This window comes from Aulonocara stuartgranti (genome assembly GCF_965226115.1).
Source record: "Aulonocara stuartgranti genome assembly, chromosome: 5".
NCBI lineage: Eukaryota > Metazoa > Chordata > Actinopteri > Cichliformes > Cichlidae > Aulonocara > Aulonocara stuartgranti.
In genome coordinates, this window is record NC_138943.1 from 25,210,334 (window position 1) to 25,235,528 (window position 25,195).

The following is a 25,195-nucleotide window of genomic DNA, read 5'->3' on the forward strand; positions in this document are numbered from 1 at the left end:
CATATGTGACCGTAAACAAGCCAGCCTCTCAAGAAGGAAGCTAAACTTCATACATAAATAGCCCCACGGGTTTAAAAATTGACGTCGGTCAGTGCAGCAAAATAGAGCCCAGTCTCCGCTGTTATCTCTGACCTCTTTGTTGTTTATGAAGACGGACCACCAGATGGTTCTTGGCAGTTCACACTCCCATGCTTCCCCTCATCCCAGTCAGAGCTAATTCGTGTCTTCACAGTGAATACTTTCCAATGTAATATCGCTCGTCACTGTACAGTCATGGGAGACTTGTCTTCTGGACTTTCTGGTTCATTTAAAGTTGTTATATCAACCACCGAAGTGTAAAAAGTTGTTATTTTGTTCAGGATTTTGCACGATAATCTGAACATTTTTAAAATATACACTTAATGAAGGAATTATTAAAAGGTTTAATCACTGTTGGTAAATACTGATACTCAGATAGATGCTGATCTGTAAGGGGATCCGGCTGCTCTGCTATGCTGTGGGAGGTATTATGCTGGGATGGTTTCGGTCTACTTATAGCCTTATGCTCACATATTTTGTTTCTCATTTCTGATCTGAGCTGTAGATGTTGGCAAAAATGTGATAACGTCACCAATCACATCTCTACACTCACAGACCCACCTCGTCCTCTGAGTGCACCAATCTGGAAGTGACTCCCGTGGTGTAGATGCTGCCACTGGCGTCCTCGTGGATCTTTATGGCGGACTTCCTACCGCGACTCTCTGGATCTCTGGTTCCATCGAACAAGTCCAAGATCTCTTCATTGTACAGCTGCAAGGAGCAGAACAAGCACACATTAAGGCCTATCGCACATCGTACAATTCGTACACGCTCAGTGCAAGGATGAGCGCCTCTGCTGAAAATGATTGCGCGCCTCTTAAAACTGAACTATTCCGTTCCGTTAAACTGATTTCTAGTTTCGTATTTCCACACAGCTCTGCAGCCACAGAGGTCAACGTGATGACAGCTCAGAAACCTTTGAGGACAAGGGTCAAAGAGGTCAGCTGAAAGCTCAGCTGCTCCCACCTAGTGCTAAACACACACACATACACACTCGCCCATCTGTTAACCATCAACGAAGATAACCTTTTGACCTGAAAGCCCACAGAAAAGACACTAATAGCGAGAAGCAGGAACGCAGACAAAAGAAGGAAAAGAAAAATGGACAGAAAACGATTTTATTTTGAAATTTGAATTTCTATTACATTGTAATTTATTATTACGCTGTTCAGTTCTCTCTCTCCCCCACACATACACAAACACACACATGCAGTAGTAATGTCCCCTAAATAAAACCCAAACATTTGCCTGCCAGAAGCCCCCAGAGGAAATAATTACTCGTATATTATCTAATTTCTCCTACGCAAGCGTCCCTCCTTCCTCCCATTCCTTGCACTTATCCATCTTCTCCCGCACAGTGATGAGGAATAATGTCAGAGGTAATGGACAGCATTAATCAGGACCCACAATGCACGAGCAGACATTCACGCTCATCTGTCTTCAGGTTGTCACTTCCTGTTTACAGAAGCGGGTATGATCTTGTCGTCTCCCCCATTTTGTCCCATCTGGTTGGAGTTAATATGGACCAGCATACACAAAAACGCACACGCGCACTTAGGAATATCAATACAGCATTGTATGAGTGTCAAATAGAGTAACAATGTGAGCGCTGCCTACCTCCAGGAACTGGGCGCTGACTTTAAAGTCCGGTGGCTGGGTGCCGGCCTCCTGGGCGCGCATCCTCCTGGCCTGGATTCCCTCAAACAGCTGATGAACAGCCCGCGGGATTATGCCCTGCTCCTGTGGGCTCAGGCTTACATCGAAACCCGTCCCCATGGTGTACGTCTTCCCTGAGCCCGTCTGTAAAATGATTCACCAGTGATTTATCACATTCCTTGTTTATCTACAGAAACAAGGTTTCACACACATTCACTGTAGTTAATTAAAATCAGTAAACCGTGAGTCAATGTGCATGGCTATGCTCGCTGCACGGGTGTGTGTACAGACATGTGCACGTTTCTGCTTTGTTGTTCTTTTATCTATTATGTCAGCTGCAACAATTCACCAAGCGTTGCTGCTCTCGCTCACTTATATTTGATATGAAACATATGTAACGCCGAATGACTTGAAAGACCCTTTAATTCATGCAAGTCATGTCTGTCCAGGACTTTAATTATATGTGAAGGGTAACAGAGCCCACGCATGAACTGCAACATGTCTTTTTGTAAGTACTAGACGCACAGACACATAAAGGTGGCCAGCCTCATCCTTAGTTTGGAATCTCACAAAACAAAATAATATAAAAGCCATTAAGTGATGATTTATTTATTTTTTTGTGCATCCGTGATCAGTTCACTAGGATTCAGTTGCCTTGCTCTTATTTTGAAAGCTCCGACACTACCCTGGCCCTTCCCTCAGGTTTTCCCTGAGTGACATGAGGCCAGGTTGCCGGCTGTTGGAGCAGTCCTCAGTATCGTTCAGCTGCTTCTCAGAAGAGGATCTCGCCCTGAGGTTGGACGAACATCTTTGGTTATGCAAACCAAAGAACCTGGAACAGGGATAGCAAACTGGGCAAGGTGGCGCTACGTCAAGGTAAAGGAGGATGCAGAGAAAATCGGCGACTACCACGGTGTCTGACTTTGAAACCTACCGCTCATTACTTACACATTTTGCCTGCTACATTTACTTTGCAGTTCGACCGATGTTTCCCTAAAAATGCCCAATGTTTGAATAAAATCCTTAATGGGAAAACTAATAGTTTGTTTGATTTTACTTTTTCATATTTAAATAAAATAGTGACTAAATTACAAAATAAGAGGTAAATAAGAAAGACCTTCAAACTCTCTGTGAATTATTCATTTAAAAAACACCTCTAATGTAATTGTACATTTCTGAGCTTCTCCTGCTTCGGGTCTTACTGAATGGAAGACTCAATAGTCTTATTCAGTCTCAGTGTAATATTTCAGAAGCATCACAACATCTTGATGTACGAGTTATCTTTTATTACAGTCTTCTAACAGCATTCTGCGGCCGTGGCAGAGAGATAACTCATCTCTATAAATATTCTAGTCTCCCTCTTTGTCAGACAGCATGCAGACTGCTGTCATGCTGTCTGCACTGCTGTTTGACCCCTTTGTGAAGGAAAATAAAGCTCATAAAGACAACCTGGCTGCGTGCACCTCAGTTTATTTCAGATTTCCTTAACGGAATCCAAGCACCCGTGTCATACCTGACCGTAAGCGAACACGGTGGCGTTGTAGCCCTCGAAGCAGCCCTCGATGAGCTTGTACACGCAGTTCTGGTAGATGTGGGGCTGCTCTGAGTCAATGTCGAACACAAAGTCATAGGTGAAGGCCTTGTCCTTTCCCAGGAGGACTTGAGGCTCTCCGGGTGTGACCAACGTGCACACGTGGCAGCCTTCTATCTTCTCTTTGGCCATCTGAGGGCGAATCCTGAGAGACGACAACAGAAAGGCAAAGAGAGAAATCGTTAGTACATTTATGAAACTGTTACATCGATTTAAAAAAGGAAAATGACGGCTGTCAGGCAACTCAGCAAGACAGGCCGCTGATTGTTGCAGAGCCTGAATGATTTTAATGCTTTAATGCATCGTGCAGATAAAGCATGAGATTCTGATCCCACACGGTGCACTGGAAACAAAGAACAGTGAGAATATGAGAGCGCACAAAGTGGGCATAAAGTGAACTGTTCTAAGAGCAGGACCACTGATGTTGGCACATCATACAAGCTCTTAAAGCCATCACCACAGTGGCTGTTAATCCTTCATCTAAAGACTCTGCTGGGTTTTCCTTCCTGACAGGTAGTTCACTGCAGTTAATTGCTTTTACCTGAGATCCCAGCTTCAAAATAATCCATGATTAGATGAGCCTGAAAGGCCGCAGCCGCAGCTCCAGAACATCTTACAAACTCGCTGACAGCTCGAGGGCCGAGAATTTAAGTTTAGGAACATTTTCACTTCCTTGCCGGCAGAAGAGCAGAAACCCAGACAAGCGAGACCGCTGTTTAATTAAGATGGAGCCTTTAAGGACGTGACAGTGCTGCAGTGCTGATTAATCGTGAGAAAACGCCACACAGAAATGTTGCTCTTGCATAATGCAAGTACATAAAACAGATGATTTTCCAGGCGCCCTGTTAATCTTGTGCTTTCAGAGGTACAATATGGACACAGTAGGGAGGTAATCACTTTAAGCTGCGGAAAAAGCCATGAGGCAGCAGTATCAGAGCAGTAGGTCCACCTCTTCACATGCTAAGTCCCCCCACCCGACTCAGTCTTTAGGGGATGCAAATCAACACCCCCACACACCAAGACTGCACAAGAGACTCCCTATGGGATGCAGCAACAAAGACACACACATAATGTATAAAGCGAGAGAAGTCCCCAACCACATCCAGCTGCGGCGGGATGCTCCGCAAACCACACACACACACACACTAAGACTCTGGAAACAAGTGTTGTACACATGCAGTTCAAAAACAACCTTACTGTACTATCTTCATTTCACACATTGCTCTCAAGCGAGCACCCCACCCACCGCTAACACACAGAGTTACACTTCTGCGCACACAGGGGCAGCTTTCTGGCCATCTTTCAGGCCTCGAGGCCCCGCAGAGAGACTTCCAGGAAGAAATGAAGGCTATTAGAAGAAGTCCACAGCAGCACACGTTAGCCTAGATAACCTTATGACAAAGAGGGCGACTCTGAAAGCAGCTTGCAGACAGGCGAGCTCCTTTTATGACTGGATGTGACCTTGACCCGAAGGTTAATGTATCTAAAACCGCAGATCTCGCAATGAACGCTGCTTAAAGCAATTATTAAGATGAAGTGGAGCCCACTCGGTCCCCACGATGGATTTCACGGCAACACAACGCGCGTGTGAGCTGCAGCTGTGTCATGAAAAGAGAAGAAAAACTTTCTTTTTGCTTCTTTACATTCATTTCATCCAGTCTGTGTGCACTGCCTTAATATTAGAAGTGAAAAGAAAGAAGGACATTTAAGTTAATTAACCCCATCATCGTTACAGCACATATTCATAACTGAGTTTCTACTTCTACCTATCACCGAGCGACTGTGTAGGAGCGTCTCTGCAGAGCGTGTCGGGATTTGTCCCTGCTGTCAGATCTCAATAATCATTTTGCGCTCGATGCCTTTGGCAGGACTTTGTCTCGTGGAGCATGTGTGAACATATTCGACAGACCCAACCCAAGAACGAAAGAATTATCACAATTCTCATTAGCTTTTAATCATTTAAGGCATCTGTTTTTTTAAGCTGGACGCCTAAAGTTGTCACTGTGAGGCGCAAATGAGAACACTTCCACACGCCCGGCACGCACAACTACAACATCCATGCGCACAAAGAAAGATAACAACAACAGTCCACACAGAGACATTCAGGTAACAAGCTAAAGGCTCAGCTGGATGAGCATTTAAGCCAGCTGTGCAAACAAAAGAAGGGATCCATAACATTGACCGGAAAACACCCAAACACACACACACACATCCAGACTCAGATATACACTCATTTAAGGAAATTTAACGGCTAAAACTAGCATCCAATGTGCCGGTTAAACGTCTGAATCAGACTGAGGGGTAAGGAAAAACACAGAGGAGCAGATTGTGGATTCCTGATGCGGCAAATTGAGGCGTTTATCGCTTATCATCTTTGCACACTAATAGGAAAATGAGTCAGATACCCCAGGGAGTAAATGAAGTCCCTGAAAGAACACACCCCGCCTGCCCTCCACGTATGCATCCTCACACACAGATGAATTTAAAGGTGAATTTGAATGCAGCATCATGCTTTCATTACTTACCCTCCCCCAGTTTTTTTGTGTGTGTGTTTTTATGGCATAAACACCAAACCCAGTTCTGTCAAACGCAAAAACAAGCAGACACACAAAGTTAGAAACTCATTATCCCCAAGCTCTGAGGGAATTCGGTTATTATTGCAATAATTATTGTACCCCGTAGTGCTAATTAGGACGTGCAACAAGGACGCACAGAGGCACGCGCAAACGTGGAAGCGGCTGCCATATCTAACGCTGATAACAGCAAACTCCACTGACGCGTGACTGGAGAGAGAAGCTGAGTGCAACATGAAGGAGGCAGCAGACCTGTTAGAATACTGATCGCACTCCTCCAATTAAAGCCTTCGAAAACCGACGTGATTTACGTTTCTTAGGTTCACTTGAAGTTATGAAGGAACGCATCAAAAAGCAGTGCCTCCCAAATGTGACAGTAGGAGCGAATCACAGATTTCATTTGTGGGATTTAAAAATTCAGAAATGCATTTAGTCCCGCAAAACGACAGCACGACACGTTCATCTCTCATAATTCAGTTTTACAGGCAAAACAAAAATAAAAAATGTTGGCACGTCGTTGGTACGGCAGACTCCGTGGGGATGCTTCTGCCTCGGTGATGGATCGGTGCTAGACTGACAAAACACGCGCTGATGCAGCTCGAGATGGTTTTTCATTTGTGCACATAATGCTGGCTTATGTAAGAACATAAAAGAACATAGATGGTCTGAAAACTGCAATTTGTGTGTTTGTGTGTAGGTTTCAAAGCTGAAATGGGTCTGCTGCACAGAGTAGGAATCAAACGCCGGTGGTTGTTTGATGAATTTGCTCAAATATGACCAAATTCTCACTGGGCAGATAACTTTTGTTACTTTCAAGGAGAAAAGCACTACATTCATAGCTTTCCAGAAGTGATACTTTGTTTTTGGCAGTAGGATAAACTGACTAAAAAAAATCAAATAAAATCCTGCAAAGCTGCAAAACACCTGCTTTATTCTCGCAGTTCTGACTCATGTTAGATTTGCTCTTCTCTTTTCAGTTCACTTCCTCTGTTATTACTTGAGCCTCCTCTGTGTTTTGTTGTCAAGGCCCTGTCTTAACAACCTGCGATGCCTAAAAACACCTAACACTGTGTTGGTTGTTTCTCTCTTTAGTTGCTTCCTGTTTTATTTTACTTCCTCCTTGTCTGTTTATTTAGATTCGGTTCACCTGTGCCTTGTTTCCCCCAGCTGTGTTCACTCCCTCTGATTACTTTGTATGTTCTTTTTCTTTTTTTAAAATTACCTCTTTCCTTTTTCTTTAGTTGAATTTATAAACAAAATGCCACAGTTTGACAGATATGAACTTGGCATATCACTGCATGGTGTGGAGTGTTTCCTTAAAACATTTGAGGAAATTGGGCAAGACCTAAAAAACACTATTTACATGAACATTATTAAGAAACAGGGAAAAATCCAGCAAAGACTTAGAAAAGGACTCAAAAGAAGCATCGGGCCCTTCACTTAAACTCCCTGCTGTTCACTGAGGTCTCTTCAGAGTGGTCTGAGTGGAAGGCTGGCTATCAGGAAGACATTTTTAATGAAAGGATAAAGGAAGAAAAGGGTGAGGTACTCCAAATCACACAAGACCTGCACTGAAAATCAGTGGCAACGGGTCTTTAAATTTAATAAAACTTTGGGTTCAAATTAGGGCTGCACGATTTTGCATAAAATGAGAATCACGATTTTTTGGCTTAGAATTGAGATCACGATTCTCTCACGATTTTCTTTTCCAGTATAAATATTTATTGCACTTATTAACTGCACATCAACTTCGTAACAGTTGAGACTGAACATAAAAACAATAAATAAACATAAAAACAACAAATGTCTCACATTTTGTGGTTGCTGCAAAATGTTGTACTGCTTGAAATTCCATCTCCACCATTGTCAAAGGAGCTTGCAAAGAAAAGCGTCTGGACTTCTTTAAGTTGCTTGAAGACGTTTCACCTCTCATCCAAGAAGCTTCTTCAGTTCTAAGGTCAAATGGTGGAAAGTCCCAGATATAAACCTAGTGGGAGAAACCCCCCACAGAGGGACAAAAGGACCCCCTGATGATGACCCCCTGATTCGCATGATAAGGTGGGGCCAGGTTTCACAATGAACACACCCGAAACTCTGGCTGATTGGGACCCACACCCAGTTTCACATCTTGGCTCAGGCGATTAGAGGATCATCAGGGGGTCCTTTTGTCCCTCTGTGGGGGGTCACTCCCACTAGGTTATATCTGGGACTCTCCACCATTTGACCTTAGAACTGAAGAAGCTTCTTGGATGAGAGGTGAAACGTCTTCAAGCAACTTACTTTTCTTTGCAAGCTCCTTTGACTACGATGACCTGGATGACTGAGAACCTTCACAGACATCTCCACCGTTGCTCGACACTGCGTGTATAGAGCAGGTGGTGCAACAATAGAAAAATAGTTGCGGGACGGCACTGTGTAGCGTTTGTCTAGGGTGTTGATCATTTTCCTAAATCCCTCGTTTTGTACAGTGTTGATGGGAGCCATATCTTTGGTCAGGTGATAAGTAATAGCCTCTGTAATTTCTTTGTGCCTGCGGGAGTTCGACGTGAAGCGCTGTATAAGGTTCCCGTTATTGATGTTTGGGTGGTTGACCGGGACGGATTTTCTCCTGTCACTTTCTCGTCATCCCTGACGTGCTCTCCGTTGTTTTTTCCCTGCTAATTTTAGCATCACACGGCACAGCTTCTGCATCACGTGGTATAAGGCTCCGCCCTTGTCATTTGTTGAGCAGGAAGAGTGAGCGCTTGTTCTCATGCAGATTACGTCCCGGATGAAAATGCGGTACAATCGTCGTCGTCGTCTTTTTTTTTGTTTTTTGTTTTTAAATCGTTGTCATTTGGAAATGAGATCGCACATAAGTATGAATCGAGATCGCGATTTTCTAACGATTAATCGTGCAGCCCTAGTTCAAATCATTATCATTGTAAACACGGTGGAGGCGCTGTCATGGGCTGGGTTGCATTTCAGCCAGTGTTGGAAATCTTGTCAAAATTGATTAAATTAAAAGTACCAGTAAATACCATCAGATTTTGATCCTCCATGCAGAACTGTGCAACACATTTTGCCTCATATGTACTTCCCATATATGTTTGCACATGTTTAAATAAATTGCTACACCCATTTCCCATGTTTCTGACAAGGTATAAAGAAATCGGGAGTGGCTCGAGACTTTTGCACAGCACAGCATTTCATTACTTTTGCTATCATGTCTTAAAATGCTTTTAAAACAGCACATAGTGACAACTCCGTCAGCTACGTGTCTGTCAGCAGCAGCAGCTACACTCAGCAACAGCTGAATGTGAAGCGTCCTATTCCATCAAAAGTGAAACATTAAATCACAGCGAGAACTGCCGCATGCATCGCTCAAGTTGTGACACTTCTTAGTGTCTGTGAAGGTTCTCAGTCATCCAGGTCATCGTCCAGACGCTTTTCTTTCCAAGCGACACTTTTTAGTATTAGTTCAAACTAGTTGTTAGGCTTAGATCACAAGTTGATACAGCATTTTTGAAATGAAATGATTAAGAGGCTTTGAGTGTGATGTTATCGTTGTGTCAGCCGGTGATCGGCTGTGATCAGCTGAGTGAGTGACAATCCCTTTCAATCCTTTTTCTCTTCCCGGCTCCGCTCGCTCTCTGTCTGTAACGACAGTTCCGAAGCCACGCTTCGTGCACTGATCATTACTAGAATAACTGCGTGTCTGCTCCAAACCCACCGCTAGCCTTCGCCGCGCTTGGGTCTAGCCAGCACGCCACACGGGCACGCCGAATTACTGTGTGTGATCCGCCCGACCGTGACAGGTTGCACTATAAATGAAGATTTAATATGCTGCAAACACATTTCCTGTTACAGAAGTGCACTGTGATAAATGTACTTAAATGTAGATAATGTAGCGATAGAGCATATCAGCCCCTGTGGGATTGCAAATGTAGTTGTACTGCACAATATTTCAATAAAGTTATAATTTCTAAAGAAAAACTGGAAAATTTTTATTATGCTGAATCTCTTGGCAATATTAAGAAAGTTTTTTATTAGGCTCTCAATATGTACGCACGCACTCGCACACACAGACACACAAGTCATAGCGTGACTTTGTTTTTTTCTTCCTCTCGCTCAGCTGGCACAGTTTAGGAGGGCACAGTTTCCTTGGGAACTGCACAAACTGCCAGACTCCTAATGTGCTACGTCTGCATGTGTGAGCATATGTTTGTGTGCCCACTTCAAAACGGGATGGCATTCTAGTTAATCGCAAATGGCAAAGGCTAATACCACATCGTGCCCAATCGTCCAGTAATCGTCACCTCAAAGTCGACTGTTAACCTGCTCCCCAATTGTAGGAAAATGCCCGGAGCGAGTGCCAAGTCTGCTGCAAACAAGGAGGGAGGACCAGTAAGATCAGCACGCCAGTAGCAGCTTTTTGTGCGGTATTGTCTGTCTGTGTGTGTCTGTGTGTGTGTGTGGGTTCAGTCAACCTTCAAGAACAAACTGGTGATGTGATAGCCAAAGGGCTCATTTCCCTAATGTAAACACTCCAGCAAAGGCACCGCACACACATAAAGAGGCAGAGTTAATCGCATTCACTCGAGTGTTTCAGAGCGCCGTTGTCTCTTGTTTTCGGCACAGAGCCAATCGGGAAAGCTGCTCTTCATGAAAACTGTCCATTTTTCCAGAGAACATGCTCTTATCAAAAACTACATAACCAAGAGCTCCTCGCCATCATCGCCCCATCTGTTATACGAGAGATTAAACTTCCTGATCGGCAAATGAACAGCGGTGTTGTTTCTGTGCTCTTGTCCATCCTCGCACCTCGGCCTGTTTCGAGCCCTCCCTGAGTTCACTGCCAAAGAAAGCAGCAGACTAACTGGACTAATCACTGAATGGCAGAAGCAGTGAAAAAGGCCTTTTTCCATTTCCTTTTTTCTCCTGATAGCCGGGGAGATTAATCACCCGTGTGGACTTGTACTAACTCGCTCGCTTCCTCTTCCTCTGGCTTTCTTTCTTTCTACCAATCATGCCCCTCTCCTGTGTGGCGGTAACAAATGTTTGAAATGCAAACACACAAGACACCCCCTCCTCCCACCCGCAGTACATTCACTAGGTGTTGGCAGATGGCTCAAAGGTCATTTTGCCGTCCAAGAAAGGTTGTGTCAACAAGTAGAGAACAACAGGTGAGGTGGACCCTGATGCCCAGGGATTGGTGTGTTTTTTAGAAACAGGTTAAATAAAGTGAGAGTGATATTTGAAGAGCCCTGCAAAATCATGTTGCTCACATAGATGAGAAACTGACCTGTGAACAGCTCATTAAGTCTGATGACTGATGAGGATGGCAACTTTATTTGTTTTTTAACTTTCCTCCCTTACATGACAGACACTAATGATCGCACACATGCACTGAAAACATGTTGTAAAGTCATTGTATTGTGTGTGTGTGTGTGTGTGTGTCAGATTTAGCAAAGCCAAATGCATTCATGCTGCACATCTGCACCTATATGTAACACCCACAGATAAGCAACTGTGTATTTTCCACAGGTCAGCAGAATGCTCGGTCACGCCTCACACTTTTGCGTTTGCAGTTTAGTCATTTTACACAGCAGAGTTTCCAGTCGCACAACACATCCACTTAACTGCACATCCACTTCAGAGTCACAAGGGGGTCGGAGCCTAACCCAAGAGGAACAGTACAGAGTACATCACAGAGCCTACACACAGAGACAGGCAATTATAGACACTTAAAACCCATTAAGATTCACTAATTAACCTAACAAGCATGTCTTTGGACTGTGGGAGTAAGTGAAATACCCCCAGAGAGATCACACAGGGACAGGGAGAAGATACAGAAAGCCAAGCAGATTCAAGGCGACAATGCAAACCACTGCATTACCACTGAGCGAAAAGGTTCAGATATATGCTCTACCTGCACAACAAAGAGGAGTATTACCAGTTAGAACGACAAACGGTTCCCTCGAATGTTTGAGGAGTCCAAAGCAGGACTGAAAAAAAGGATGGTAAACTGGCAACAACAGCTTGAAAGGATTATGCATCTCTATGCCTGTATGGAAACCACATCAAGGAGGCATGAAGACAAAACACCCGTGTGATTGCGGTGAACTCTCCGGACAATTAACCGCCGCTATTATTATATCAGATGAAGTCAATCAAGCTGGCAATTTAAAGAATCTGATCGATTAAGACAGCTGGTTTCTCACACACAGCTCAGGCCTGCAGGGCAACTGAGAAAAAGGCTAGCAGTAAGATGGAGTAATGTACACTGTGAGCTACAGATGATGTTATTTAAAAAGAAAAACAATGAGAAGGACATTAAAATGTCAAACATGTCTCCATGAAGACAAAACAAATAAGTATCTGAAATAAATAAAGGAACAAAAGAGATGGAAAGACTGAGATTGCAGATACATGTGGAGGAAATGAGCTTACTCCAAAAGGAGTGGTGGTTTGGGCAGGATGCCTACAAGGTGTTTCGAGCATGCCCAACTTAGAGAAGGACCCGAGACAAACCTAAGACACACTGGAGAGGTTACATCTCTCAGCTGCCTCTGTGTCTTCCCAGAGCTGGAGGAAGTGGCTGAGGAGAGGAAAGTCTTGGCATACCGGCTCAGACAGCTGCCTCCCGACCCAGATAAGCAGCAGAAAATGGAATAAATTCATAGCTGTAACTTAAAAAACAAATCTAGCCTCACACTGAGGCCATGCTCCCTGCTCTTTTCTCCACCCACAGTGGCTGAAAGAGTGGGAGATGGCGCAGCTTAATATCCCTCTGTTGTCATTTCCCTCATTAATAACCAGCCAGCAGACAGACAAATGTAAAGCCTGTCATCATTTTTACTCTCCTACCGTTTCTTTCACACAACTCATTTCATTTGAATGAATGATGGCTACAGCCACCTGAACAGTGAGCCTGTCTGTTTATAATGTTGTCTAACAATGAATTATTGGTGTAAAGAATATGAGGCAGGCAGGTTGATTGCTGAAAAAATACGGTGTTCTCTCTTAATGCTAACCTGCATTTGGTCAATAAAGTTTCTCCATCTGTTTCTCCTTCACCGTGCATGACCTGAGTTTGAGACTACGAAGTAGTTGTGTGCAGGATTTGTTGCAAATCCACTCGTTTACAATCTGGGTCATGCTTTTCAGTAGTATTTCTATAGTTCTTTAAGTAAAGGTTTAACAGCTTGCTATGTTTCTGCTATGAATTTTGAGAGTCTGGGACAGTTATTCGAGAAAATATCCGCTAAAACCTTAAAGAAGATGTGTTGCAGCTCATTTTTTCATTCAATTACACAATGACATCAAAGCTATCCTCAATTATTTTCCTAAATAACACTGAATGTGCTCAGAAGTGTTTCCATTTAATTCCAAGCCTGTCTGTGCCTGTTGGTGGTAGGCAGCAGCTTCAGGATGCATCCCTGCTGGTTTCACTGCACCGCAGCCCCACCACGCTGTCAGCGAGCTGGGTGTTGTCTCCACACAAACACACGCGCACAACACACCACAGCCTGGATTTCTCGTAAACCCTAAGAGCACTTTGCCATAAAATAATACGCGAGCACACCCATTTGTAAAGAGGTCCATCAAATTGATTTTGAAATGAACATGAAACTGTTTCTTCAGCTGCTGCCAAACTCTCCAAGCCCTCCACATGGATTAGCATACTGCACCGTGTGCCCAGCTGGGCATGCAAAGAAACTTGATTAGCTTAGTTAGCTCAACAAAACAAAGAAATGACTATACTTCTTATGGAAACCAGAGGAGGCCGAATCCCTGTGTCAGGCTCTTGTTAAGAAGAGCCACAGATAGGGGCATGGGATGTGCAACTGATAGGGGATATCCTGGCTGGGCCTTTTCTGTGAGGAGTTTGCATGTTCTTCCTGTGCCCGTGTGCTTCTTCTAGAGAGCACTCTGGCTTCCACACAAGGACACACATGGTAGGTTAATTGGTGACTTTTAAATTGGACATGAGGTAGATAAAGCTCGGTACAAATGTATCCTCAAAATGTGACTTGCAGTCTAAAAAAAAAAAGCTATATAAATGCGAGCACACCCATCAGCAGAGAATCGGTGACATTGGTGAGGTGAACCGGGAAAACAGAAGCTAATGCCCAGCACAGCCTGTTATTTATTTGTTTATTGTGACTTCATTACTTATTCATTCATTTCTATTTTTGCCTTTTTGTGAGTAGCATAAAGCGACGACACCTGTCATTTCATTATTCGACCTCGTGTTGCGTAATGATAATGAATATTGCATGCTTTTCCAGTCACTCAGGTGCTACTGACGAGCTACAGCGATGAAACAAAGCACCGTACACTTCCTATTTTCACATGCGGGAGATGATGACATCACATGAAATACCAAAGAATCAACAGGTATTGTCATATTTTACTGATGACGAATCCTCAAAGTTCCTCTTACTTAACTTCTGTTTCACCTAATCATACAGAGTATGTGGGGGTTGAGTTCCCAACCTGGTAAAGTTTTTAAAAGAAATCAATCCTGAAAAAGCCTTTGTGTTTTGGTAACATTATTTACAGAGCAGAACAGTCCTAACCTTCCTGAAAGAGATTAACCAGCCCTACACAGATTACATAAGGAGCGCTGTGTCTCCATCTGGTTCCGCTCTGTTTGCTCGTAGCGTAACTCCGATTAGAGCTTCGTCATTGTCAGAGTTCAGATTAGGATTAACCCAGCTGACACAGCCATGTGTTAGAGTGTATAGCCACACTGCAGAAACGGACATATCAGTGTTTTCAGGTATGAGTAAAGTAACAGCCATAAAAAGTGCATATAAAGAACAAGTGTCCTAAATATTTTAACCGTGTAATCCCCAATGCATAAAAGTGTTAACGCATCCTTCTGGATTAAGTGTCTGGTGTGTGTGGTGCGGGTTTTTGACAGGTAGGTGAACAGCGATGACGTTTCCTCCTGTTTTTATTCTGTAATGAAAAGGCGCGTGCGTGTCACTGCAAGCTGAAGGCGTCCCGGCAATATGTGACGGGAGCCTTTGTCGGGCTGTTCACCTGACGACTGAAAAGCTGTTGATGTGGAGCCGTCTCACAGCCTTTGAACCATTTATCTCGCCCCCGCCCTCTCAACCTCTTTTATTTTCTAAGACTCAAACAAACAGAGAGGAAAAAGGGAAGAATGAGAGAGGGAAAATGAGAAGAACAAGAGAGGGAGGATAAAGTGGCGATTCATGAAGACTGTCGCATGTTTGACATGAAAAGCCCTGAGAACTCAGGAAATTGCTTTGGCCTATTTTGGGTTAAGGAGCTCTGGGCATATCAGTGACTGTGGGATGAAACGAGAGAGGCCCTGAGGTGCAGTAATGGATGGAGTGGAAGCAGACCACTGGCTGCTAAGGTCAAAATGAAAAAACAAATGTAACAAAACAGAAAGGATGACAATGGAAGGCCATTTGTTTCCACATCAGTTGATCGATGGGGGTCTCAGAGATCCAGTAGCAGTCACATAAGGCTGGTTTTTAGACAGTTTATTACTAGATTTAAAAATATGTCACATATATTCATGACTAAATTCAGTGTCCTAATTGCAAGACACTTCTAATGGCCAACAGAAGGGGAGTCCTTTGGTTGTAAAACGATGTCCTGCTGTCACCGCTATGACAAAATGACCCTGTGTCAATCTCTAACTTTAAGTCTTACCTGTTACAACATGTTGTTGTTTTTTGTTAAAAAAAAGAAAATTAGGTTCCTTCAGGTAGAATAGAAAATATAAAGCATTGTATGATTTAGGGTGGGTCTGTCTTGGGATTGACAAGTTGCTACAATCTGAGTTTGCCATGTCCTCAATCTGTCAGTTAGATCCACAACAGGATCCACTGCTACAAAGTCGAGGCTTCAGAAACAATTTGTGAAAACAGGACATCAACAACCGTGGTGGTTACATCCATCGTTTACAGTGCGGGGAAATAATTATTTGATCCTGCTCAATCTGTACATTTGTTTACTTACAAAGAAATGAGCAGTCTCCAATTTTCAGTTATTTAAGACACAAAATCAACCAAAAATCCAGAAAAGGCTCATTTTAAAGTTATAAATTAATTTGCATGTCAATGTGTGACGTAAGAAAACATGACTTAGTGTTTGGTGGAGAAACCAATAGATATAGTATTATTATTCCGGTATACACATTCCAAAAGTTTAAAGTACGACCAAATAGAGCAGGTCGAAATGACCAAAAATATTTATCACGATATACATTTGAAAATTTGCGATAACGATATAACTGACGATATAATTGACACTAGACAAAATACTTTACAACTCCACAACTTTATTAGTGCAAATAAATAAATAAACGTATTTTCACTTAAACAAGCAGCTGTTTTTTTTATGTGCATTAAAGTCATATAAAAAATTAACACTGCAAATGCAAATCCTTGCTGACAGTTTAACCAAAAGGCATTTCCAGTGGAAATTGGCTGACATATCCTCAGCATAACCATGTATAATATCCACAAAACTTAAAAAGAGGTTATACACACACAATACGGTAATATTATCTTGAAGCACAGTACGTATCACTCCGCGAGGCTCCTGACTACGATAGCCGTAATACTCCGACAATCCATCAAGCAGTGCGGGTTTGTAGCTTAGCAAAGTCGTACTGAAACATTTGACAGATTTTCGAGCACCATGTACCACATAAAATCATTTCGAGGTCAGTAAACACAACCAGAATTCGTACATAAGGCACATGGGATTATAAGGGGCACTGTCAATTTTCAGAAAAATCAAAGGATTGATTTTAAGTGTGCCGTATTTTCCAAACAACACGGTAATAACGACAGCCCGCTAGCATGCGCTACCAAAAATAGTGCTTTGTTGTGTATCTGACAGACGAAAGCTAAACCAGTGCCACACCACTGAAGTTGCAGCATTTTTACAAACCAATTCTGGTTCATCTGTTTCATTCAGCGATCCGCTTTCGTCCTTCTCATTTTTCCTCCATGTGCGTATGAAAACAAAGGCACTGCGCATGCGCGTTTTACCCATATTTCTAACGCGATATTTCATTTTCTTATCGTTGCCCGACATTATACCGGTATTACCGTGAATGGTATGATATGGCCCAGCCCTACGACCAAATGAATGTCATCACCAGTAACATAAGTACATAGAATGGATCGCTGCAAAGATCAGGATTTCCACTTTCTACTTGATGCTACTTAATGTGAATTGATCGCGAACACTAATGAACAGCTTCTGGGATATTAAAGCTTTAATTACAACGTCTCTTCAGTCAAAAAGTCTGAATGCCGACCTCTTGTCTTACAGAAAAGACACAAGCAAGCAGAGGCTCGCTTAAACATTATTGAGCTACAGTAAGCATTTCTATCCTGTTGCCCATTTAATCAGTGCTCCCATCGATTTTTTTGGATCAGCTGTTTGCAGTGATTCCTCGCATAAAACCGTCAACTGTCTCTCTCCCTGCATCTGTCTGCTGCTCAATCCCTCACAGTCTATTCAAGACACCCTTCCCATAATGCCTGTGCTTTGCTCTCTTTGACTAATCAGTTGAGTGTCTGTGGACGAGAGTAATAACAACACACCCACTGCTATGACAGGATATGGAAGCAGGCCATTTCCTGCAAAATCTGTCTCTCACTTCGGTCTCCGATCCTCCACATGAGCCCAACATCACAGCAGGCTAACAAGCCACTATCCAAACACACACAGAGACACACATTTCATATGCAGGTCCAACACTCTCTGAGGGAATGGCAGAAAATAAGCAATGGACACCTGACTGTGCACTGTCCCTGGCAACATATGTTTATACGAGTTATGAATGAATTAAGCTGGCACCAAACAAAAGCAAATGAGGGGCGAGAAATTGCATTTTTCCAGCCTTGACCCTGGTCTCTGATTTATGGCAACGAGAGGGGGGGAAAAAATAACGAAGGAAGGCAAACACAGCAGGGTTATGAATATAAGTAGCTGGCTCAGGTGGGAGCACCAGAGGAGAAAGCACTAATAAGGACCAGTTGGACAAACTGGCAGAGGGAGACACAAAGTAAATATAAAGGAAAGCAGACTGAACGGATGGGAAAGCACAGAGGAGAATGCACACTGTATGTGAACAAGCACAAGCAGGGGAAACGGGCCAGTGGTCACAAGAGACTGGTGCTGTGCGTGGACAGCTGGCTTGCCCAGGTGGTACAATGCAGACTGGAAGATATAGGCATCTGTCCTGCCATACTGGTGGATACAAACGACTATGTCCTCACAAGCCCAGAGTAATGACTGCAAAAACAAAATATTTCTTCTTCAATTTCATTAAGGCATTCCTGGCTTACACAAAAACCCTCCCAATAAATTCTAGAAAGGATTCAGATTTCACAGACCACCACTAGTAACTTGATTAATACTCTGAGGATCAGCAGATAGCTTAAGATTCATATCAGTGCTGACTCTGGATCACTGTCTTCTGAGAGGCTGAGAGTCAAAGCAGTTCTACTATGTGATTTACCCAAAACAATAAGTGTTCATATTGGCATATACATGTGTGATAGGACAGTATGTCAGCTGTATTTTACAGATTTACTCATAGTGAAACAAGCATTTACAGTTACATTCATAACAATTCAATCAACTATGTAAACTCACAAAGTGGTGAAACAGCGTCACTATGGAAACATAAATGCAAAGATTGTAGCCACAGAGAGCAGTAACCACACTGTAAATAAGCCACCTAATCGATCGATGATACTTGGCCATTTAAACATTCATCTTTTATTGCACGAGCAGTTTAGTTACACCCAGACACAAAATACCACAGCTCACAGCCTCGTTGGGGTTAACCTTATCTATCAAACTAACCTCACAGACTGGCGACCCTGTAGCCCGAGGCGCCGCTGCCAATTGGTAACGGGCGATAAGACAGAGGAGAATTCACGTACTCTGTGCACATTGGTTTGACTGGGTGCCTTAGCATGCAGGGTCGCATGCTACAGCAGGAATGAGTGCACTGGCTCATCCATGTTAGCACGAGCATTTCCTTAACCAAGCCAGACTTCAAGGACGGGCTTGTCCTACATTGTCTGGAAAGAGCTAGGTCGACTCTTGAAGAAATACTCTGTCAACTCTGTTATCTTTCCCCATCTCCATCAGGATTTTATTTTCCAGAGACACAGACTGTCATCGGAAGTTGTCCTTGAAGCTGAATGAATGAATAAATATTCACGCCCCGCAATAACAGAGCCAAGATATCAAAGACAAAATTAGAGCTGGAACCAGAAATTCACAGTAAGATATTTGAGACACTTAGGAGGCTCAAATATCCCATTTTTAGAGCTGATATTATCAGGTAAAGTAGGGCAGAGCTTAGTGGGAAGCTGGGCAGAGCACGCGTGAAGCATTGGCTGTGAAAGACTTTGGCCTAGGCTTTAAAAACTAAGCTATCACAGGCTGCATTTTTTTGCCATCAGAGCATACCTGCCCACCAGTATATGAAGAGTATATAATACTACTACTGACAGCATAACAATAGATTACTTTTAGTAAAACCGGTGCAAATGTTATTTATTAGCCTGGTATTGACCATCACTGTGCCAGAGGCATAATCCCCCACCACCACTGCTGTCAAAGACACGCATTCGTCATTCAGTTTCAGATGAGCATCTCATTGTTACAGGGGCACATCAGTACGCATCATTTGAGCTAATTCTGGGTCAGTCCCCACCCCACTTCCTCACCCCCCTCCTCATTTCCCCTTCCTACCCCCTCTCATTTGTTGTGTCTGCCGCTTCATGGGGGGGTGGAGGCACGAGAAAGAATCAAATTAGCTTCCTTTCATACATTTTCATGACAGACAGTCTTGTCAAGGTCAGAGAGGTGCCATGCTCCCCAAGTCTATTTCATTTCAACATCTGAAACAGAGAATAAGAGTGGATGCTTTTTAATGGATGCTGTAAAGCACCATGCCATCACTACGGTGTGCCATGGGGAAACCTATAATGTTTTTGGAAATTTTCAAACGACAGATCACACACTATCCAGTTCACTGTGCCAGTGGGACTGACAGAGGAAGCAGTGAGTTGACAAGAGGATCGAAAATTAAAAGCAAAGCAGCAACAAAAAGGAAAAAAGAGCCAAAAGTTTGCTTATTTATATCTTTCTCTTACATATCCAGGGTCAGCATCATTGTTTAGATGAATACATATGAAATTTTCATCTATGTGCTTAAGTGTGACACTGTATGTGAAATATTTTTGTTGAAATGTTTTACAGTTCATATGTCAGCTATGAAGCGAATGTGTGACAATTTCTCACACACACATGCAAAATACTAAGAATGAAATGCAGAGGTGGAATTATTTCAATAAAGGTCACCAGGAAAACACACACACAAAGATCCCTTTGTTCAATGTTTTTCTCTAATACAGAGCCCACAACATACGCTGCCGAGCTGCAGACTGCTGCCATGACTCTGCTTGTCTGTCTGCCTCCCTGGAGGGCAGGTTAGCATTACCACCAGGCCAGACTCCCTCTCTGTCAGACAGCATTTAGCATGAGTGCTAATGCAGCCACCATCACCATGGCTGTCTGTCTGTAGGCATGTGAACTTAGCCAGTGGCTCAAGTCTTCGTTTATTCCTTTGTAGTATCAGGTTATTAAAAAAAACACTTTCACCTTAGAATGAAGATTATTAGTTTGATATGATGCAGCAACAAAGTGATTCTCCCAAGCTAGTTCTCCTAAGGTGTTAAAAAAAGACAAGGCAAGTTTATTTATAGAGCACCTTTCAAACACTACATTAATTCAAGGTGCTTCACGAGATACAAAAAACTGAAATGAAAGAGGAAAAAAAAAGAGAAAAAATAATAATGATAAGAAGAAGAAGAATATTAGTTTAACTAGCATAGCATGTATATGTATACATCTGTATGTGCTTTAGCCAGTAGACCACTCTGAACAGCGATTATTAACATCTATATGTTTTTAAAAAATACTTTTTTCCCCCTACATTTAACATTTATTTCATCATTCCCCTGCAATTACGTTACCTCCTCTGTTTGTGTTTGTCTAACATCTCACGTATACGTGATGGAATTTTGTTCGACTCGCCGCTAAATATGGAATGATTTAAAAACACAAGCCTGGCAATATGAACAATATTTTTTTTATCTTCTTTTTAAAACTAGCAAAGGTTGGAGAATAGCTAACCTCTGAGGGTAGGCAGTATAACAGCTAAATATCTAATCACCCAGTTTAGATTCAGATATGTGCACCGCTAGGTGATCGGATCTTAGAGACCTCAGAGACCTACCAGGTTTGTATTCATTAAACATCTTAAATAGTATATTTAGAACTCATTTAATGTTTTGTTTTGTTTTTTAAATTAGAAATACTTTGAATACAATTCTATATTTTACTGGAAAATGATGAAAATGGAGGGCACTGAGAATTTGAGTTATAAGCTGTCTCTTCCTGGCTTTTGTTAAAATTCTACCTGCAGCATTTGAACTGTCATTGTCTGAAAGTCTTTTCAGGAAAGCCAATAAAATAAGCACTGTAGTATTCAGTAATCAGAAAGAGTCCATAACAGTGTTCCCAAAATGAAATTTAAGTGGCTTTTCACTTTTAAAGGAAAACAAAGACTGCAGTAGGATTAATAAAGCAAAATTTTCAATAGCCACCCAGCTGTTTTCAACAAACAAGTACTAACAAACAGTACACTGCTTACCCAGAAAACCAGGAAACTGATAAATGCAGCATTTGACAGCTAAAGTGACATTTTTTTTTTGTCTAACACAATAATGGGCAACTGAATTTCCCAAGAGGCCAATGAAAAACTGGGACTGTTGTGGAGGGCCCCAGCTGTCCCACCCCCACATATAAATCCTAATATTACTCCTCTGTAAAATAAACTATTGCTAACACATCAACATAAATATTATATATCATAACAAGTGCTAGTTTGTCACAATAGTAGAGGGCTCAGATCCTTTAAATTAAAATGATTTATTCGAGGATGGAGTCATGTACTATCTTTCTACACGACAGCACTCTCCTGGCTGCGCTGAATAATATCACCAGCTTTTATCGTGCGAGGCCTCTCAGTGTTTCTAGGCACCTCTTCCTCTCTGTGCTTCTATTTTAAATAAAGTTTTGCTGATTCAACCTGAACATCAGCAGATATGATGTTAACCCTGCTGTGTTAGCAAGCTAACATTCGCCAATTAGCAGTAACAACAAAGTACAGCCGACACCGGGAGGAAAGCTGTTTCTAAATATGAGGTGATAAAACTGCACAGTGCTGCAACTGAAATGTCAATTATAACCACATTTAATCGGTTACTCATTCCAGCATTTTTAAAGCCTTGCCCTGCTGACACCTCCCTCCATTCACACACAATAACCCAAAACAAACCCAGAGACACAAACGCCAGCAGTGATTAAGCTACTTAACGCCGTGAAGGTGATTATGGGCCAGCTGGTCACAAACACACACATCACGTCCCTTTATATCGGCACAGTAGGCAGCTCTACTGACACATTCACAAACATATAAATGTAGGGATGGAGTGTGATGAGTGTGAAGGAGTAAAAACTCTTGAACTTCACACTCCTATCACTGCCAGTTTACAGATTACAAAAGCAGAAGACTATCATTTCAGATTGTTTATGCAGAACATCTGACATTCAAATAGAGAAGTCAGTAAGGTTTTCATTTCAGTCTAGACAGGACATCTATGGCTCTCCATCTCTGTGCTTCTTCCTCTCGCCACGGGAACATAGCAAACACGTGCAGCTGCGCCCAAATTATTCATACACACGATGCCCAAACATACACACACACACACACAGTCTGCACACTTATGTAGCATCTCATATTTGCATGCTACAGTAGCCCTTTTGACAGCAGACGAGACACTTGCTCCTTTTCATACTCCACCCCACTTTGTCCCCCCCCCCTCTTTTTTCCCTCTTTGATTTTTCTTTGTATTTATTACAGTGAATTGCAGGAAGCATTGCTCTTTTCAGCAGACGGAGAGCAGTTTATAAAACAAAGAGGACATCAGAAACTGACTCCGCAAGCCTCTCGCTCTCTTTTTTATCCCCTTCCTCTCTAAAAATACAGTCTGGACTTCATCCACGTCTAGTCCACCCTCCAATTCTATGGCTTTTTTGCGTGTTTGTGTGCATGTGCATCTTTATATGTGTGTGTCTGTGTGCGTGCAAGCTCAGCAGAGCGCACAAAGACCTGCACTGACATCAGACTCATTCACACAGTGTCCTCTGTCTACGCTCACCCAAGAGGTGCTCTGTTTAAAAAGCCACCCCCCCCCTCCAAAGGCACACTCAGTCCCAGTGATCTCTGAGTGACCACAACAATGTCGACACACATAAACTGGCCAAACTCGTTTTATGGTTTATTGAGATGCGCGGACCACAAAGCGTCTATAAAGATAATTATTTTCTAGACTGACCACACACGCTGTGAAAAGACTGCCCTTGTGGTTCAAGCAGAACGAGTTATTATTTAGTGGTCCAGCTGACATATGATGACACCGTGATAAGAGATACATGCAAATGCTGGACTGGACTGAAGCGCCTTTCATTGCTTAATGAATTCAAATGGATAAACTCAAATACAGATCTGTGTGTGTGTGTGTGTGTGTGTGTGCCTTTGAATGTCTGCGCAAAAGTGGGCGAATAGGAGGTAGAAGGAGGCAGGGGAAGAGAGAAAGCTGGTCACATTCCAGCGTTTTGGTCACACTTTATTTTGCACACAGTGCAGACGAGCTTGAGCAAGAGAGGGAAGTTTAAAATGGCGTAAATGTGTACACTCACAGTGCGTGTTTTTTATTTTAACTCAGGAGCGCGCAACAGAGTCGCAGACTTACTCCGAGAGGTTATTTTGAGAAAAGCCAGAGGCTCGTCTTTGGGTTTGTGTTTCTTTCACCTTTATGCTTTCTTTTAGCATTCGGTCCTCACTGAAAACACAGCAGCACACAAAGCAGGAAGTGAACAGGAAGTGTGGATGGTCCAGAAGCAACCTTACAGGAAGTCATTCTGCAACAGCAGCGCACCATTAGAGAGTACAGATATACTTAAACAGAGCAAATTCATAAATAGACAGCTTGCACAACTCATTTCCAGATCACTGGCACATGTATGACCTAAATATTGTTGATCTATTAAACACATAAGCTAAACATGTAACAAATTCCTTCACACCTCTGATCATTTGCAAACAACATCATATGAGTCTATTATACACTTGATAGCAGACGTGTAGTTGTGTGACTGTTTGGCAACCAGGATTAAGAAGTGCAGCTTGGCAACCTCACTAACTTCTTTGTTCTGCAGACCTTTTTTGACCTCAGGGAGCTGCAATCTGTTTGTAAAGCCCCTGAATCCGCAGAGCCGGATTATTCAACAGGTTTTTCTGTGATAAACGGGGTGACGGACAAAACACCCAGCACGACTGATTTCTGCACATCACCGTGTCCGGGTCTCAGCTCATGTTCAGTTCAGACAGCAGACAGCTTCTTCAGTACACTTGCCAAAAAAAGCGCTCACAGTGCTATTAGGTTAGCTTGAAGGGTAACAACAACTTTGAAAACAACAACAACAAAAACAAAGAACATAAAATCACGTGCCCACAACCAGACAAGCATGAGGAGGAAGTGATGCACAGCTGCGGACGGCCAACTTGGGCGTGTGCTCTGTCATGTTTCCTGCTCCTCTCACCTCCCTCGAATCCAAACACGCCGACTACGAGCGACTTTACAGCCTCATCAACACAACAACACTGTTTATACGTTTCCCATTGCAGTGATCGGTGTGTGTGTGTGTAACTGTGTGTGGGAGTGGGAGATGAATGTCGTGACCAAGTGTAAGACTCCTGCCATGAGGAGATTACATTGCAGCACTACCCTGTGACCAGTAAATACAGTACTGTAGGCTTGTAACACACACATATGCACACACACTTTCCCACCAAACCCAGCTGTTTTAGCAACAACCCCCTTGGGAGGTTGTAACCCAGACACAGCCCGTGTGGCAAACTATTAACACACACAGGAAACAGGCGAGACTGGTAGCCGACACAGGACAAGCGTCCAACAACAAAACACCACCATTTTTTTTAAACTCCCATTTAAATCCTTTGTGTGTCAGCTGTGAGGGGCCACTTCCCCCACTCATATTCCCGCTGCTCTTGTTTTGTTTCAAAGCCGGTGGAGCACATTAATGGATTTATGAAGAACTTCTGTAGAGACGTCTTTTACACTGGCTGATCAGCACATCA

The 25,195-nt window shown here is 42.8% G+C and overlaps 1 protein-coding gene across 6 annotated transcripts in view; it reads right to left on the reverse strand.

The window, feature by feature from the left end:
- kif21b (kinesin family member 21B) overlaps positions 1–25,195 on the reverse strand; it is a 71,878-nt gene that overhangs the window by 43,518 nt on the left and 3,165 nt on the right. For all 6 annotated transcript variants that reach the window (XM_082532171.1, XM_082532170.1, XM_082532169.1 and 3 more), the window contains exons 2-4: positions 3,248–3,470; positions 1,696–1,878; positions 640–789 (exon numbers count right to left, since the gene is read on the reverse strand). In XM_082532171.1, the coding sequence (XP_082388297.1) occupies positions 640–789; positions 1,696–1,878; positions 3,248–3,470 (556 nt within the window). The remainder of the gene's footprint in view (positions 1–639; positions 790–1,695; positions 1,879–3,247; positions 3,471–25,195) is intronic.